We start from the raw sequence: 20,178 nt of genomic DNA on the forward strand, positions 1-20,178 counted from the left end.
AAGGGGAAAGAAATGTGAGTCTCAAAAACAAAAGCGAGGATGAAAATCCATGGGGCAGAGCATTTTTCATATCTGCTGCAGCTGCGATTGGGGTGCGAGTTTGTGTTTTTCCCTTAACTTTAATGAGATTTTCCTGTACGATTAGTAAAAATCCTGGATGTGCTCGCTCCCTGATGGCCCTAACTGTGACTCAGCCTCTGAAAAACTCCACTGTGAGGATCAACACTGCTCACCACACACTCCCCTCCCACATTGAACATAGTCAGTCTAGATCTGCTACATCACATGTAACGTGGCTCATTTGACATTATAACAAAAATTGCGTTATCAAAGAAGGTCCGAAGTATGGGAGTCCAGGGGAAACAAATAGCTAGTAGCAGGGTGAGTGTCGTTTTTCAACTGTGTATGTTCTTCATTATCTTTTCCAAGTAAACAGGTTCCTGAAACTCGTGCGGACAGATGGAGTGGTTGTGTTACAGTCTGCTTGGTGTTAAGTGAAAGATGTGTTGAGGGATACACTGAGCCACCAGCGTTGGCCTTAGGAGGCCCATCGCTGAGAGACAGAGAGAGACGGTCAGGAAATTGAGCCCATATGATGTTTTTCCACCGTCACAAAGGAGATTTAGGAGAGATACAAGGGGGAGCCAAGAGAGCTACGATTCTGTGGGAGTGATGGAAAACAGGAGGAAAAGAGTGAGAGAGCAACCCACGCCAAGACAAAAAAGAGAGAGAGTGTGTACGGAGAAAGGAGGCGAGTGAGAGAGACGCTATCTTTACTCCCCTGCGTTTCATCTGCGTATGACATCATACTCACGGGAGGAGTTGAATGCTTGAATGAACATGAGAAAATGAACTGCTCCTTTCTCAATAAATGTCACTGCATTTATATTTATGACATATCTCTATCATGCCGTATTCCTGGAGCTAAATACCGCCACAAAAACAATCATCGTTGTCCTGAATTCATGTATCACTTTCTGGCCATAAATAGATTAATTGTATACAGATTGTTGCACTTACTTCTTTCTTCCCTGTTTATGTGTGGCAGCACAGTGCATTTCTAAGGCATTCAAATGATAAAAAATTAATCAGTGGAGAAAAAATCTAACATCCATTCTTCTTTCACTCCCACAGTCACCTAAAGTGCGCCCTTATTCTGCGATGGACGGCGTCCCCTTCTTCCTCACGAGAGTTAAAGACGAACCTCCAGAAGACCTGCTCGCCCAAGATCTGCACTTCCACACGCAGACCGAGCCCGTCGACCTGTCAATCAACAAACCCCGCCCCTTCTCTTCATCAACCACCCCTACCACCACCTCATCATCCTCCCCTCTCAGATCTGCTTTCTCCCCGTCTTCTTTATCGTCGTCATCCTCCTCCTCCTCCTCCTCCTCCTCCTCCTCCTCCTCCTCCTCTCCATCGGTTATCACCTCAGCCTCATCGTTGCTCTCGCCAGGCCCTCTGGTTGCCCCCGGAAGCGGGGTGAGAGGTCAGCCGTATTTGCACATCCTGCACTCTGTGCCGCCGCCTCCATCCAGCCCTCTGAGCCTGCAGGGAGCAGGAAAGCTGGCCAGCCATGTTCACCGCATCCCAGTTGTGGTACAGTCACTGCCTCTCATGTACACCACTGCCGTTCGATCACCCTCCAGCCTCAACAATGCCATCATGCTACCTCTGCTGGATGAGGTCAAAAAACAGGGCAAAGGTGAGAACATGCTCCCCGAATTTACTCCATATTTGTATGGCTTGTGGGATATTATATTGAACTTCTTTCATCAATCCGAGTTAGGAACACTGTCATTTCAAAGCAGCAGCAGCAGTTATTTAAGCATTAATGGAATTGTAAAGCAACTGCTGATGCATTGTAACTATGCTGCTGCTTCATGGTTATATTAGTTTTACATAGAAACAGAAGCTACTGAAAAACTATAAATCAATTTTCTTATGAAAAGTATTCACCTAAATCAATTGGGTTGAATATTTTCCATTGTCAGTTGTCGACCATCTCAAAATAATGAAAAGCCAAATATTTCCATAGGAAACCTGAAAAATGGTCCGTTTATGATTAGGCTGTTATCTGACTCAGAAAACAAGGGATGACAAACACAGGTTCATCAGGCAATGAAGAAGTAGCTGCAATACCTGCAGTATGTGATATGGCTTGAGATATCCCAATGACAAGCTTTTTATTATGGTATATTTATCTGCCCACATGTCCTACTGTCTTCAGTCAAAGAACTTACAGACAATGCTGTGAAAGCTGAGATTGTGTGTACGTTCTTTTAGAGACAGACCCTCAGGTGATAATGTTCAGAGTGAAGACGAGGTTTACAAGTTGAAAGGCTCTCCCGTCTTTAACTGACAGAGATTTTGCTTGGCGGTCTTAAATAGCCTCTGGTGCAGGTAAACAGGGCCACACCTGTTACCTTTTCTTTCTATCAAAAAGCAGATATCTGGGTCAGTTTTGAGTACTATACTTTGCCTGCCTGGCCTAGACTGTGTAATTGGCTTTCTCTCTGGGTGTGGTTTTACTGCCAACCACTGGGAGTGAGCCTACAGTAGGTGTTTCTGTCCAGCTCTGAGGCGCACACAGGGCAACTTGTTGGTTGTAAAAGAGGTTGCTTCTTGTCACTCCCTGCAGGATGGACAGACACACTTAACTCACAGCAGTGCATGTACTGTACTGTACGTACAAGCAAACAAATAGAGATGTGTAATTAGAGCATGTGCTCAGACAGACACTTGGCCGGCTGGGTGGGGTGGTCCCCTTAGAGATGGGCGTTTTAAACTTTGGATGTCTGCTCCCAAGGAGAGGAGAGAAAAGGAGGAAGCACAGGAAAAACAAGACTTGCATAAGAGGGTGTGGATGGATATTGAAGATCATGCACGCACACATATACACATCAGTCCAACATCAGCTCTGCCCAGCTCCGAAGGCACCAAGCACAAAGGAAATGGGGTGAATGAGTGCTGAATGTTGGGTGGGGTGGATACAGTCACTTTTAATGAGATAGCAACCAGTAGACAAACAGAACACTTAACTATTTATTGCACTTAATGTGAGTTATCGGTAATGAGAAGATTTACATACAAATTCCCACAGTCAAAGTCACATGAAATAAGTGCTACAAGATGTCATATTTCTGAGTTTTACCTTTTAAGTGTCATTATTGGTTGATGGCCGGAAAAATAAGTTGTCAACATCAGGGGAGTCATTAAATTAAAGCCCATTCCCCCCGTATAAAGTTTAATGTGAGGGTCAAGAGCCTGCATCTCCTTGCCTGACTTGATACAAACCCAACAACCATGTGCAATGATGCAAGTCTCTGTCATACTGAAGCTTTCAACATAGATTCAAAAACACTTGCACTGCACACACACTTCCACTCACCCTCATGCACACACACACACACACACACACACACACACACACACACACACACACACACACACACACACACACACACACAGGTTGGCCATCCTCTCTAAGAGAGGGCGGGTACCCTTCCTTTCACTGCTGTCTCCCTGTCTCCGGCAGGAGGTTGCCATGGAAACAGGGCTTGACTGGAAACAACAGGAGAGAAAGAAAGAAATCCGGTGCTCTGCCCACCTCTCCACCACTCCTCCTTTGTGTCCCTCGCTCAAAATACCCCTCTCCGACACACGATGCATTTCGAACTAATTACAGGTTTTCCATAGGGTAGGCGAGCTGGTGACCACTCTGCATGTTTTAGTCTACGTCAACAGTTAGAAACCTTTAAAAGCGAAGGCTCAGCCAGACTTACAGTATTATTTCTGCCCCCCACCCCCCAGCAATAACACCATGTCTGTTCCTAACTGTAGACCCTTATTATGGGCCATTATGGCCACAGTCTCGGCTGAGAGGGCAGAGGGGGTGAAGTCCTGATAGCTTATAAAAGCACCAGGCTAACAGTAACTGGGGATGTTACAGAATTCAGTGGAAAGTGTATCACAATATATTTCGTGTTTGCGAGGATTACATCGTCAGAATAAAGAATAGTTATTGTTAGCCACGCAGTTCCCAAGTTGTGTATTCTTGCATTTCTTTTGCATGTTTTTCTAAATTACTATATAACCTAATCAGGGTTTAACTGAGTGGATTTCCTGGAACTTTTCTATGACAAGCATTCTCTGGCAGGTTTTTATTATTTTTTTTTTTTACATGCATCTCTTGAGCTATCCAGGATGTACGCAGCCAGTGTCCATGGAGACAGAGATGACAGAATGGCTGCAGGCTCTGGCAATATATCCAATGAGTTGTTCAGGGGAGAAGTTGTCACAACTTGTGGAATAGATGTTACTTTGTCATGCAGCTCAAAAGACACGGACCCCTGTGCTCATTGGCTCAGAGGGCCAATGGCTAATAGCATGCTGGCCAGTAAAATGTTTGACGTGTTTTTTCTTGGCTACTGTGCAAAAGGGAAGAATCAAAGATGGGACAAAGCCAGCTTGCTAATTATCAGGATGTTCTGTGAAGAGAATACGGCAGCGAATGGATGGATTTAGACTTTTGAGTTGTCTTCAGGCCTTTTATGTGAAAGTTTGTCATTACCATGAATATGATTCTCTGTCAGTTGCACATGCAGAGGAACTGAGAGTGCTCAGCAGAGTGGCCCTCATACATGTACACATACTTTTAACTTGGACACACACACACACACACACACACACACACACACACACACACACACACACACACACTTAACAACAAATGCACAAATGTTCCCACTGACTCCCTTGTCTGTGTCCCGTCCTCGCAGCACACACAGACCCCAACGGCCTGTCGCCAAGGCAGATCAAAAGTGACAGCGATGACGACGACCTGCCAAACGTGACCTTGGACAGTGTTAATGAGACTGGCTCCACTGCGCTGTCTATAGCCCGCGCCGTACAAGAGTGAGTATCATGATCTGTGCATGTGTGTGGGATATGTTGAATCTCTAAACTGATTTTCTTTCTCCCCTATTGGCCCTTACGGCTCTAAAGAAATCTTTGTATCTCTTTGTCTTAAGCTGTTATTTCTGTGCTGTCATGTCACAGGAAGGTGTTTGGGAGGGATTACTCTGAAATGTGATCAGTTACTGCATACAAATTAAATGACATTTTTTTGTAATTATTATATATATTGGTAGAGTGATTTTTTTAATATATCTGATCTGATTACATAATCCCGATTACATGCAATCAGTTACTACCCAACACTGATTTCATGTTTATTCAAATAAATGCTTTATCGCACCTTGTAATTACTCACCAGCCATATAGAAGAAAAACAACATGAAGGCAGCATAAAATGTCACGTCTATTTGAAACAGTTTAATAATAGAGGGCATTTTTTGAGAAAAAATATTCTAAGATCTTAGACTACATGTATAGGCACATCACTATAAGACAAGATAGATAAAAGGGATCCTTCATTGATCCCACGTAGGGGAAATTCAAATTGGCACAGCTGTACATGGGAATATAGTGCAAAGACTAAAGAAAGAGAATAAAATAAAATAGAATAAAATAAAGTGTTATAAAATAAAAAGTACAAAATGTATACACTGGGTGAGTGTAGTGCACAGTGTAGAAATAACTGCTACATGGGTGCAGTGCTAATAGTCACTTTTCCCCCTGCCATTAGCCATTGTTTATCAAGCTTCAAATATAAAGAACATTCCAAATTTGAAGGAGGAATGGCTATTTGAGGAGGGATTATAAAAATTAACAACATCAAAGTTTTAGAAAGTTTGTATAAACTGTACAAATTGAAAAAGTACAACGCACATTAAGCTGAAACATCAGAGCTCTCACATGGCATTACAGAGTTCAAAGTACAGGGATTTAAAATGTTTTCCCTGACATTACGCATTGTTAGTCACCCTGTTTGAGAGCATTATTTATATATAAACCAATTGTAAAACCTAGTGTTGTGCATATCTGTGTGATTTTGTAACTGCTCTTGCACATTTGGATGTATCTGCGTGGGTGTGTGCATCTATATACCTGACTGCATATGGCTCAGACATACTTTATGGCCTGTTCGGCCTATAGACATTGCAACTCCTGTGGTGCCAGTCCATCTGTGTTGAATGAAAAGACTTCCCTCTCCAGTGGATGACAGCTTACCAGTATCCTGATCAGAAACAGGAAATCAGACACAGAGAAACATTTGGCTTGCCCCTGCCCTCCTCCCCCTGCTGCCCGTAAAACCAGAACAGTCATAACTAGCCGCCTGGCCAGACTCAAGTTAATGCCCATAGGACTTTTATTTAGACTAACTGTAAGGAAAGTATTCCAAGACTCTGTGAGAATCCTGCTAATGATGAAGCAACATTAACAAGGCTGAGGCTGACGGTAGCCCAGTCCCAGCTGGCTGTGTTTTGGTGGTAACAGTCCACTTTACGGAGCTGACATTGTGTGCAAGACACTGTATTGTATTGTTTGTGTACTTCTACCTGTGTGAACATCTACAGTAACGAAACTAAAGAGAGTTGTTGTGGTAGCACTGTGCAACACATTGTGGTAGAAACTAGTTCTCTGGCTGTGCTTGTTCAGTGGTACAACTAGAGGTTGCCATGTTTCAGGCAAGACACACTCTCACACTCACACAGACACAGACACTCACTGGAGGACTCAGGTTTCGATGCAGGTTATTGAAAGGGACAGGCGTGCCCCTGAGTGCCACACGTGGGCACCGGGTGGTCAGAGGAGAACAGGGGTTGGCAGGATCCAACCTTTCACTGCCCAAGCTTTCACTATGGAGAGAAATCACCAGCCAGGCTTAGCGATGCCCTGCCAGGGCCTGCCCACACACTCACTTCTCTGTGTGCAAAGTGCAGACTGTGCTGTGTGGAAAACTGTGCTCCTGTGTGCGTGCTGTGTATGTGAAAAAGTATGCGTGCACGTCCGTAAGTATTAATCCTCCAGTGTGTGTGTTTGTACTGTGTGCATGCACGTGTTTCTGTTTCTGCACAGTGGACAGAACAGCTGGTTCCAGAAGGAGGTCAGCCATTGTCAACAGGAACACAGACTTGCATGTTTGTCTGTGAAAAACAAAGCAGTCTGTAGTCTTCTTGAGTTACACGCCGATTTGGGCACATCGAGGAAGAATGTGCATTCTGTATTGACACAACACATGCGCTCTGAGGACATCTGCACTGCAACAGAAGCTGATGGCACTTCTTTGAAATATATCAGTCCGTTGTGTCGCTGTATTTCTTTTCTTTTCATTTAAACGGGTGCAGTGTGAGTGTAGAAAGAACTGCTTTATGTAATTTAGTAGCCACATTTACACAAGCAGTCATCCAGAGAGCGTCAGAGAAGAGAAGTGTAAGGGCGGAGGATGGGAGTGCCTGCAGCTTCCAATCCAGGTATCCATATATAAATAAATGAGTGAAAGGAGAGAGTGAGATAGAAAGACAGAGTGGGTGTGTGTGTGTGTGTGTGTGTGTGTGTGTGTGTGTGTGTGTGTGTGTGTGTGTGTGTGTGTGTCATGTGCTTCTTGGGCAGCCTCCTCCATATTCATGCGTTTCCCTGGGGACGGGTGGATAGGCTATTGTGGGAGAGTACGAGTGAAAGAGAGGAAGACAGTTGGAGAGAGAGAGCAGAGAGGGAGAGAAGGTGTGTGTGTGTGTGTGTGTGTGTGTGTGTGTGTGTGTGTGTGTGTGTTTGGGTTTAGGGGCTTGTTTTGGAAGGGTTGTCTCTGCTGAAGTCTGGCTGGTCCCCAAGGACCTGGGGGCCACGGAGCAGAGCAGGTGGAGGGAGGGGAGGGGTAGTGTCCTCGGACAGGTACAGGAATGCCCAGTGGGCAGTCTTCCAGTGCGCACACACATAGTCACACACACTCCCTTTCCTGTTTTCTTGATAAATCCACTATTACTGCAGGTCCGTTTGAGAACATGTAGCTCTGTTGCTGTGTTGAACCAGCTCGTTGTCATGACCTTGTTTCCTATGAGAAGTTAAAAAAAACATGTATTGTGCTTTCATTGTGGGAAACCCCTGTTACAGGTGACACACATACACAACCTCCCTTGCTGTTTCTCTTCGTGTCATGCTCGCGCAGAGCAGCGGATAAAGAGATGGGAAAAAAAGGGGAAACAAAGGAACCAAAACAGAGGTCAACTCTGTTTGAAATCGCTCTCAGCTGTACTTCCTATTTCTCTCTGCTGCTTTTGGAGACACAAACAGACACATTCACACAGCCGGGACGTGGTGGTGACACAGGGTTCAAGGCAGTGTGAGTTTGCCACTGGGCTTACATGAGAACATACAACAAAGTACTTCTCACAACACAGCTAGGATTCATATAGCAAGAGATGAGACATAAAGATATATTGTTTAGGCCAATAAATACACCCTATTCATAACTTTGTATGTACTTGTTTTGTCACATTTTTGTGTCATTAATTGAGAAAGCTATTAGTTACAGCTATTAATTACACATAAGAATACATTAAGTGTGAACCAGTCCGTCTCTGGTTGGACATTGTTGATTTTGCTGGTTTAAACCTGCCAGTTGAAACAAGTGTAAGCAGAAGTGATCTTGTGATACTATGGATTTACACATACAGTAAGCCTTCTGGTATAAATAGCAACTAAACACATATCTTTCAGGAGCTAAGTAGAATAGACCAGCAGTGGTGAAATCTTCTCTGCCCACAGAGAGGCATGAAAATCCTTCAGCTACAGTTAAAACATTTTTTTTTTTTACGAACAAGGACATGACAAGAACAACATGGTAAAACTTGAAATTGATGCTTGTATTTAGGGCTGCAACTAATCATTTTAATTGTTAATTAACCCTGTTATCTTTTTGACTATTTAGTATGTCAGAAATTCAAAAAAGCAGAAAATTTGGCATTGGCAAAGCTGAAATCAGCAAATGTTTGGCAGTATTTTCTTGATAAATGACTTAAACAGTAAATAGATTATTGAAATAATTGGTCAGTCTTCTGTCGGCTGACTAGCTGATTAGTCAGCAGTTGTTCAGATTAAAAGTTATTGCTATACTTCTTTATTTTAACTTGTTTGTGTATATTTTAATGCTTAAATTGTATTTTCTCTATGAGTTCTGATCACAGGGATCCTTAAAAAACCCTGTGTGTTTCTGTAAGGACTGAATCAGTAGCACGTCTCATATTGTGAAATTACCCAGAATGGATTAAACCTAAAAACCTGTCACTGTGCTGTTGAGACGGAGTAGTGACGATGACAGCAGCAGCGGAGAAGCAGTTGTTGCACATGAAATGAATTATTTTATTACGAGTAATGAGTCGTCGTTCGTTCTTTGTTTTAGAAGCTGTTGTACTCAGACCTTCCCAAATTATATCATAATCATGGAGTCACTTGGTGGATGAAGTCAGAATGTAAACATCCGCCTCATCTGCTAGATGTCTGAGCTCAGACTGTTTCCACTGTTAATCCTGCCTCTCCTCTTCACTACCCTGAACTCACACACACACACACACACACATTCAAACGCACACACAGTTAGATTATTAGATGGCCTTTTAATCTTAGCAATCCTTTCTTATGAAAATGTACCGTTTCCCCTTTATGAATAAACTTATGTCTAAATGTTCAGTTTTGACATCACATTGCAGCACGATATTTTCTGAACTTAAACACACACTGTGGAGAGAGAGAGAGAGAGAGAGAGAGAGAGAGAGAGAGAGAGAGAGAGAGAGTCTACTTCATATCTGACCCGTGTGCTCATTTCCTGTACAGCTTCAGATTGGCTGTACGCCAAGAGCAACAGGTGATCTGTATATATGTGTGTTTTTTCTGTATTTCTGTTTATTTGTGTTGCCTGTGTGTACGTGTGTTAATCTGAGTCTGCGTCTGACAAAATCATGCTTCGGTGAAACACAGAGAGACAGGAAGTAGGTTGTGTGTGGTGGAGACAGTTCACTGGAGGGCCCGTCTGGCAGCCCCTGCTCCTCTTTCAAATCCCTCTAACACGACAGAAGCTGTTCCTTTCAAACTCTTCCCTCCTTCCTTCTTTAGCCCCTTCACCCCCCTCTTACCTGTTTCACAATATCCACAGCAGAGACTCTGGGACCTGAAAGAAAAGCAACTGCGCTCTAGCACTGCTGACAGTTAAATATATCCCACAGATCTTACTCCTCCCCTCTAGTAAACAGAGATGTTCTTGTTTTCTGTCTCTGCTGTATCCTTTTCTTCCTTGCCCATTTGTTGTGTGTGCAGCAGTCATGTGTTTATCGCTGTGTGAAAGGTGCTCGCTGTTTCACACTCGACAATCACTGTTGAGACATGGGCCACTGACCATCTACCACAATCCTACCCTCTTTTTGTTCATTTCTCTCTCTCTCTGTGTGTGTGTGTGTGTGTGTGTGTGTACGTACAGCATTATATTCAGAGAAGTGATGATTCAGATATATCACAGAAGTACACTGCAAATACTCACACAGGCACTTCAATGCAAGAGCACACACACATACTTTGCTACTGGGTTTCACTGTGATAAATTATATAATCAACTGTGATATTGATTAGTTATTGGAGAGGAAATGTCATGCCAAAGTGTATCGATGACAGAAATAACTCAGTCATTAACCCCACTGAACAACATTGAAAAATAAGACTGCTTTATTCGTCCACCTTTGATTGATGAAAGTATTGAAGCAATAGGAATACCAGCCTTCTTACCTCATCTGCTGCCTCAGACTTTCTGGACAGCAGTGTTGCACTGCCACCTGCTGGCAAAGATACTGTTTTATTACCTTACATGGCAATTCTCTGTATTATATACTAATATTTATAGTATATTGTTTTTGCAGTTGGTATCTAATGAATACAAAAAATTTACATACCTAACGGTTTTAAAAATTATATATTGTCAAAGTCAGTTACAGTTTTTACATGCATTTCTCTACACTTTCAAGTTTCAAGTTCACTTTCAAAACTCTTCACACAGGTTACCAACATGCAGCTCAGCACAAAAGTTAATCTCACATCCAAAATACACAAATGCATCTAAACACCTCTTAAACAATCAATTCAATGACCTACAAATAACTGTAGTGTGGCTCAGAAAAACAGCAAGCTTGAACACAAAACTCCCAGGCAGACAGGTTAAAATAGACATTCACATTTACACATCATTACAGTCAATGAACAGGCGGAGGTCAGAACCAGGTCGGCAATCAGAAAAGGGAAACTTATCAAGAAATGGATCAGGCAGTGCGTCAGGCAGAACAAAGGCTAGAATGTTGGAGCGGATGCAAACTAGACAATCTGGCAAAGGCATGGTGGAAATGGGTTGGTATATATACTGCAAGACTAATAAGGGAAATGAGGAACAGGTGAGCAGGTGGGAGGGGGTGGTCAGGTGATGGGAATGGCATGACAGGCGGTTACTGGAGGGCAGGAGGGAGTGTTAGAGTTACTGTAGTATGGCAGGGAAAGGAGAGCAGAAGAGGTCAAAAGTCCAGCAGCACTTGTAGTATATAGACCAACTTTATTGTTAGACCAACAAGTTTTGACTTGTGAACACATTAGAAACAATATTTAAATAAGGTAGGGTCCGACCCTGTTTAAATGTTATTTGTAATGTGTTTCATGATGAATCTGATGAAGGCCACAAGTTAAAATGTGTAAAATTCCAAGTGATGCTGGAGTTTTGGCCTCTTGGACTTTTCCCCCCCTTCTCCATGCACCTTGAAAGTAAGTGAAGTTGTGCCAGAAACCCATGATCTGCTTCTACAGGGAAAAGAGAGCAGACAACAGAAGGAATAAAGAAGCAGTACTTTTTATTTTTGCATAAATCAAAATTCCATTACAATAAAAAAGCCATCTTTTTAATGCATGGGTTATCTCACAGTATAACAATGTGAAATGCTGCAATGACACTGCCAATTAAACTCCACAAAGAGACAGTGAAATGGGTTTTTTTTTGCCGCCATGCGCAGCTCCTTAGTTTTGTTTGCACATTGCAGTGTGTGAGAACAGTGTCTATCAACAGCACATTCAGGAATTTTTTCTTTTTCTTTTAAATATGCATAATGAGTCTTTTCGGCATATTTTATTTTGTTGCTTTTTCAGTATAAACCCACTACAAACTGAAAACTTAGTGCGCCCCATATTGTTGTGCAAGGTCATCGTCACAGTCTAATAATACTTTTATTCTCCTGTTGCAGTTCCATGTCCCCGTTCAGTATTGACAGCATACGGCGCCCCCGGAGGTCAGAGTCACCAGATTCCAAAAAGAGAAGAATCCACAGATGTGACTTCGAGGGCTGCAATAAGGTGTACACCAAAAGCTCCCATTTAAAAGCACACCGGAGGACGCATACAGGTCAGTAGGTCTGAGTGTGTTTGTTTTATGTTGACTTGTTTGTGTTACCCAGTGCCATGGGCTCGGAAACGTGTAATCTAGGTAATATTGTGCCATGGCTGCAAGGAAAACCACCTTAGAGTCTGAGTCACTCTGAACAACTGATAAAGTCAAATTTTAATAAACAGGTTAATGCCACATACAGAGTAAGAGCAAAGCAATTTGAGCAACAAACCACAAAACAAGAAAAAAGACAAAAAGTGCACATAATTCATTCTAAATGTGGAAATAAATAATTAGCATAGGTAGATGTAGGCATTGGAGAAATCAATGTAGGACTGTATTCTGGACTGTAATCACTTAACTTATTTTGTAAAGAAACACTTTTATTTATTGCATCACAGTCACATCCCTGTTATTCATTTTGGAATCTATATTATTTCCACATGTCCGGTTTAAGTTTTGTTTTTTAGGGGGGGATACGACAGACTGACTGGAAAGATGCTGGCTCCCCCTTGTCCCCTTGTTCAAAATAAAAGCCATGTGAGGATATTCAGAATTATCCCGATTACCCCAATTTTTTTTATCACAATACGCAATATTATTGTATATTGTACCGTCATGTAGTTTGAGTGGAAGACAAAAGTCAGTCATGGAAAATTAGCCAGACCTAAATCCAAATAGGCACAAAACCAAAACCAGACGTCAATAAAGAATCCTTAAAGCTGAACTTAAACCTGAGACCATGGTCACGAGAAACCCATTAAAGTTGTCTGACTTATTATGATACTGACAGAAATGTATGTTTATTTGTAAGGAGTGCTTAAAAAATGACCCCCTTAACTTCTAGGATCGTCCATATTATTGGTCGGTCAAACCTCAAACCTAAACTTGTGTATATTTATACATATTATACACATATTTATAGTAGTAAAGACTACTGATATAAGACATCACAGTTCATTATTAACTGTGTTCAACTGCTCTTATAAAACATTACACATGTGTTATGTACTGCAGGTATAAATATATATACAAAAGTTTAGGTTTGAGGTTTGACCGACCAATAATATGGACGATCCAAGGCATTATATATGATCACAATACATTTGAAGGGTAGGCATCTCAGTTTCTCATAATAACCTACTTACGAACATGACGGGGCTTTCTGTAACCATAATGGAGATGAAGATCGTGGTAGTGACTGCCGTGAAGACTTCCTGATGGCTCATTGTGTGCTTTAAGTAGAAGCTCTAGATGGATGATATTGACACAACCATCATACCACGTATCACACTGGATACAGCCAAATGGAATATGATCACATGTTGCTGTGTGACATCATGATGACCTGTGCAAGTGTGTAAGCATGAGCAGCACTGTATAGAGAAGCACGCCATTACTTAACTTAAAAACTGTATGTGATTAATTTTTCATAGTGAAATTGTGAAATTAACTTTCTTACATTTACAAATGTTGAAGCTGACAGGATGTATTATAGCATGTGCTCGTTCTGTTTCATGGTGAACAAGATAGTACTTAAGGGAAAAGAAGTCTTCTTTTGTTTACAGTAAACGAGAATGATGAAACAATATTGCCACTACAGCAGACAGCGCACACTTGTTTGTTGTCTAGCATCATCACCACAGGCTGCAGTTGCAAATTCCTTTTTTCTGAGATGTTTTACCATAGCTAACCATTTTGAGTCAGCATTCATTTTTGCAAAAGTACCATTATTGTTATGAGGTAACAAGTGCAGACTTTTCGGGGCGCCCGGATAGTTCAGTCATGCTGCAGCGGCCATGGGTTCGAGTCTGACCTGTTGCCCTTTGCTACATGTCATCCCCTCTCTCTCTCTCTACCCCCTTTCCTCTCTATCTTCAGCTATGTAATGAAGGGAAAGGGCCAAAGTGCAGACTTTTCAAAGCAACCTTAATTGTATTACTATGCAGTGATAATAACAATTAGGGATGCACTGAAATGAAAATTCTTGGCCGAAACTGAAAACCAAAAATGAGGAAACCAAGGCTGAAAACCGAAACCGAAACACCAAAAGAAATTATTATGCCAATTATTAGTACCATTGCATTTATGGCTATGACTGTACTAACCTCACTAAAATCAAGGCATTGCAATTCAAAGAATGAATCAATTACAAAAGTATGAAAATATTTATTTAGCACTGACATTACAACAGTGCACAATATAAAATAAAATAAAATTCAAAATAAAATGTTTAACTTTAACGGAATGAATGAATGAATGAATAAATGAATGAATGAATAATGAGAATAATAATCAGCCTACGAAATGCCACATCCTCTACGACAGAGAATGGCTGATCATCTAAGGCAATGAATTCCATAATTTTTTGTGTAATGCCCTTTGCCTTGGCACCATCACTGGAAAACTTTCTTGCCTTTTCAAAAACGTCCGCCACAGACAGAGTGGGCGTGCTCGGATTGATTTTCCTTCTCTGTGCCACATTCTTCTCATATTCAGAATGGCAATCAGGATGTTTGGATTTCAGGTGATAAATTAAACCCGACGTGGAGAAACTCTTTGCAGATGCACCCCCTCTTGAAATTTCAGCATTACACGTTTTGCGAATCGCTATCTGTGGGTCTTACTCAGATATATTGAAATATGTCCACACCGCAGACATGTTGGCGGTTTTTGTTTGCGTCATCACAACTTTCTGTTTCGGCCGTGTTGTTTCGGTGATAAAAGTATTTCCGAAGATTTTCGGTGGCCGAATATTCGGTGCATCCCTATTAACAATTTAAGACTTGATGTTCACTGTGAACACTCTCACACACACAACTCAAGCAAGTTTCAAGAGTCCGCTAATCCAAAAATCAAACAAAAAAAAAAAAAATCTGTAGCATGCATTGAAAAATGGTCAGCAAAATTTTAGGTATACATGCGCCTGTACTTTACTTAACAAATACAAAGAGGTTTCAGCTCCTTACTTGCCTAGTGTGTGTGCAAGTAAGCGGCAAAAACGTTAACAAACACTGGTGTGGTCTTTAAACAACCTCTGTCTATTATGGCAACAGAAAGCACCAAAATGTTTGTACGACTTTATGGGCTTTCATGGACAATAGATAGTTATTTATAGAAAAGCGATTGTGATATCTGACCTTCTAAAAATATTCTGATCATACAAAACCATATGATTGTTTTAGTAAGATAATATAATATGCCATAAAGGCTTTCAGCTAGTCTTATTATATCTCACAGAATGTTACCAACCTTTTTAAGGCTAAAGTATGGCCACAAGCTGAGTAGGTCTAAATATGTAAAGTAGCCAGTGACAGGACTGTACCTGTTATCTGTGATCTACAAGCTATTGACAGTGCATTGTGTTCTTCCTATCCAGGGGAAAAGCCATACAAATGCACCTGGGACGGCTGCACGTGGAAGTTTGCCCGCTCTGATGAGCTGACGAGGCATTACAGAAAACACACGGGGGTGAAGCCCTTCAAGTGCGCAGACTGTGACCGCAGCTTCTCCAGATCTGACCACTTGGCCCTGCACCGACGGAGACACATGCTGGTGTGAATCAGACGGAGAGAGATAAAGAGAGAGAGAGAGAGAGATCAATGGGACACACACACAGGCAGCCGGGGGAGCGGGATCTCCCTATGAATGTTTTTCAGCTGGCCTGGATGCGCGCACACACACACACACACACACGCACAATAGACACACACGAACACACACACTCTCATCCGTCGTAAGGAGAGAAGATGGAAAGGTCCACAGAGCTTGTGGAGCATAAAACAGGGTCACTTCTGGATCCTCTTTGGGTTGGAAGGAATGGACGGCAGGATCTGTTATTGTCATTGTTTGGAGTATAATAGGGAACTGTCTTTTACAGCACTGTTTGTAAATGTTTCACTTTGATTTTTAAGATGAACTCGCACTCTTTATTTGGACAAAAACATATATATAATGCAATCGCAGCTGTCTCTTTTTGGTATCTTTCTTTTCATCATTGTTTTAAATGGCTGCTTTTCCAGCATTCATAATGTGAAAGACCCCATTGTATGGAATGGATTTCCTGTGTGATTAGAAAAGAAGTTGATCACAGGAAAAGGACATGGGCCTATTTGGAGTTACAGGCAGTATTGTTGCACCGTGCCTCCCTGTGAGTCGGATTTGTGACCAGCAGAGAGAGCCATTTCACCATGGTTCCCTTTGTCTGCTGGAGCCTGCTGTCATATCCGAGGCATGCCATATAGAAGCTAAAAGAGGGCTGGACTTTCACTTTTCTCATAGCCAGCAAACAAGAAAAGAAATGAACTCAAATAGCCACAACCTGAATGGATCAACCTCATCAACACGTCATTACTCTTTCCAATATTCATTGCTTTATTTCAAACAATGAAAACTGGACATGCATATCATCGCACCAGCAAAGGCACACACACCGTTTATGACCCGCTCACAGGGCCGGATCTCATCAGTGCTATTCTTTATGTTGAGCCTCTTGAAAGCATTTTCTTAAAAAAAAAAATCTTTGGTGGATTTTGTGCTGTGATTAGCAATCAGTAAAGTGCAATCTTAAAGGATAAATATACTTTCAGTATGACAACGTTTTGTTTTATTGAATCTTGCTTTTTTTTTTTTTTATGCCTGCTTATTGCTTATGTTTGACTCAGAAAAATACAACCCCTCATGTACAGTGAACTTTGAAACAATCAGAGGAGATATCCAGTATGTGAAAAAAAAAAAAAATAGTGGCACCTTACAGACTTAGCTCTCATTCTGTCTTGTTCTATCTGTTTTTATTATTCAGCTCTGTCTTCTCAGCTGGGTTTGACAGTGAAAGGAATTTGCCTTGTGGTTTTGCACAGCAGCACTTGACCATAAGCTGAAACTGACATCGGCTGCAGTGTTACAGGGATAGCGTGGTTACCTGATGTACAATACAGAAGAGCAATACATACAGAACAAAGTGACGAGAAGGAACGTCAGCCTCCTCTTTGTTCTGTTTGCTGATGTCAGTAATACCAGAGGAGAAGTTTCTAACTGGGCCAACTCCTCACTCTGTACCACGACTCCCTCTGTTGATTGATTTGTAGCTCCAGCACAAGGCTCTAATCCGACGTGTCGCAGTCAGTGCGTTACTCCGAATCTTTTCGTTTTGTTTTATTTTGTTTGTCTCAAATAGAGACATTCACTTGAAATATCCTCACCTCAGACCAGATATTTGTTAAGATTATTATCTGATGTACCTGCAATTTGGCTATATAAAATGCTGACAGATGGAGGAATCACATTATGCATACATTTATAGCACATATATAAAAAATACATACACATGTACATACATGAATACATTATGTATGTACAGTCAGACTACACTTTATGGGCAGTTACTGGCAAAGAAAAATCTCTTGGAGAACATTACTTATTCTTGATTACTAAATTCAATTAATGTATATTTTTACAGTCATAATAACAGACACTTTTGTAGGTATTTCCAATGCTCTCCATGCTGTGTACGACCTGCAGACATAAACTCAGAGTTTCAGGCCAACCCATTTTATTTGATAGTGCTGCTAAATGCATTTATTGGACCGGAGCCAGTAAAAAGAAATGGTAACCTTTCTGATAATAGCACCTTGAAAACAATACACTCATACACACACAGACACACACCTGCACATTTACATTCCTCGCTCTCAGCAATGTAGCCAAATCCAGGAGGTAATCGCCATACATGCACCCCAATGTATGTGACACCCCCTCAATGTAACGGAGTAATTGAAATTATTATTTATGTATATTGTTTGCGCACATGTCATTATGCCCAGTTGTATTATCATTTTGGCAAAAGCATATCAGCACCTTGTTTTGTTTATTAGTATGATTTTCATATTATTTTATTTCAGATGTCAATTTATAAACAAATAATCATCATATTTTATTATCCATATAATGTATGAGAACATTTTATTATTGAGGGGCACTTCATCATTGCATATAACTTTTTTTTCTTCTGTAAAAAGGATCTTTTGAAATGTTGTAATATATGTGATAGTGAAGATAAAACTTATTACAAAGTTCTACAGCCTGTATATACATTGGAAAAATAGGGCTTTTGATTAGTAGATGCAGGAAATACATTTATACATGTAAAGTCTTTTTCAGAGACTGTAATTTATCTAATTTGATATACAGTAAAATGGGGCTAATGGTATTCATCATGTAAATTATCATATGTGATGTTATATAACAGTTTGCTTTCTTTAGTTTGTGGTTAAATAAGTTCATGATCAAATCATTTTTATTCCCAAGGCTGAACCAGTGTTTGCTATAATCAACAAATTATTTATATACATTGACCGTATTAAGGTACTTGATTCCCTGTGTTGCTATTTTGCTATACCCGGACAAGAAATTATATTGATCAAGCACATATCAACAACACGTGTACTCTCATATTCAGTATATGACGTTGCATGCCTTAATACACCAGTTTTTGCTAAATTCAATTAGACTTGAATATGGTGTCTCCACAGGACAGGGTGTATTATATTTCCCTTCAGCATCTCTTTCCTCATTTTAAAGCATAATTTTGTAACGGTAACCAGGGTCAAAGTTATGCAATAATAATGAATAGTGCCTCATATTGCAAACTTGTAATATCAGCTGCTCTGTGCAGAGTTTAGATTTCAACATGTGTGCTCAAATTAATAAATTTTCAATTTTGGAAAAAGCACAGACAACATTATGCAAGTCGGACCTCTAATGTTTCACTTTCTTTTCGCACTGAGCCTTATGCCATTGTGTCAAATGCAGCATCCACCCATAACACTTTCACAGGCTGTTTATAGCTCGCGTTATTACTTTGCTTGCAATAAGTCACTTCCTCTAAGGGGAACAAAACTGAGTTACAAAGGCCTCTTGATGTTTCAGCTTCATCACATGAACTCAACATAGTGACTCCATGGAAGATAATGAGGAATCTTACCCACAGGGGGACAAAAATGCTGTGGCTGGGATTCCGGCTGTAGAGTGACGCCTTTGTTAATGAATACTGAACTTACACTTCTCTATCAGTTCAATATCTATTTTACTTTCTGTGTAACATCTGCTTTTGAGTTCCTGGTTTTGAAAATTTAAGTAGTGAAGCCAATGCCTTTGTTTCGAGTTTGCTGATATTACGTACAGTAATCGTTGTTCCTGTATTTATGTAAAGTGAGTGTAGTGTAAATATATTCAGATCTTTTCATTCTTACCGTAAAAAAAAAAAAAAAAATGTGATATTGCTCAGCATTGCTTCAAAAAGGGAGATTCTGCTCATGGAATTCCACATCTGTAAAAGAAATTTTTAATCCTGATATTTTTCAAAATCTTCAAGAACAGGTGTCCTTTTTTTTTTCTGTTACACTTTTCTTTTCTCAAAGAGTTGTTTAAGTATCCAGTCAGTGTTTTGCCTTTTTCTCTGTATTTTTCATATGGATGGAGCTGTGAAATTAAAAATAAGTTCAAACATATACATGTATATCAATATGAATGGAGGCATGAAGGTTAATAAAGTTGCATTTTGTATGTAACACACTGGTATGGAGCTAGTTGCTATCTACGACTGAGATGGATGGTATGCGGTTTCGATGTCATGGAGACATCTGAGCACTGTACTCACATTCTCTGGCATTCAGAAACCTAATCTTGGTATTAGGGAAGGCATTTTAAATTATAGGTGATATACAGTACAGTAGCCTGTACACAGAGTACATCTGATATATATAATCTTTAGTACCTCACTCACATATTTAAATATCAATGTGAAACATTGTGTAACTCTGTGTAATACAATGTTACTTTGTTATTATCTAATACCATCAGAGAGTGATATT

General features: G+C 40.7%; 1 protein-coding gene across 4 annotated transcripts in view; it reads left to right on the forward strand.

Annotated features, from left to right (window-relative positions):
• klf12b (Kruppel-like factor 12b) overlaps window positions 1–19,875 on the forward strand; it is a 40,184-nt gene extending 20,309 nt beyond the window's left edge. For all 4 annotated transcript variants that reach the window (XM_051403439.1, XM_051403441.1, XM_051403442.1 and 1 more), the window contains 4 exons: window positions 1,135–1,705; window positions 4,782–4,917; window positions 12,168–12,325; window positions 15,687–19,875. In XM_051403439.1, the coding sequence (XP_051259399.1) occupies window positions 1,135–1,705; window positions 4,782–4,917; window positions 12,168–12,325; window positions 15,687–15,868 (1,047 nt within the window). In that variant the 3' untranslated portion in view covers window positions 15,869–19,875. The remainder of the gene's footprint in view (window positions 1–1,134; window positions 1,706–4,781; window positions 4,918–12,167; window positions 12,326–15,686) is intronic.
• Window positions 19,876–20,178: the final 303 nt, after the last annotated feature.

This window comes from Dicentrarchus labrax, unplaced genomic scaffold (genome assembly GCF_905237075.1).
Source record: "Dicentrarchus labrax unplaced genomic scaffold, dlabrax2021, whole genome shotgun sequence".
Classification (NCBI taxonomy): domain Eukaryota; kingdom Metazoa; phylum Chordata; class Actinopteri; family Moronidae; genus Dicentrarchus; species Dicentrarchus labrax.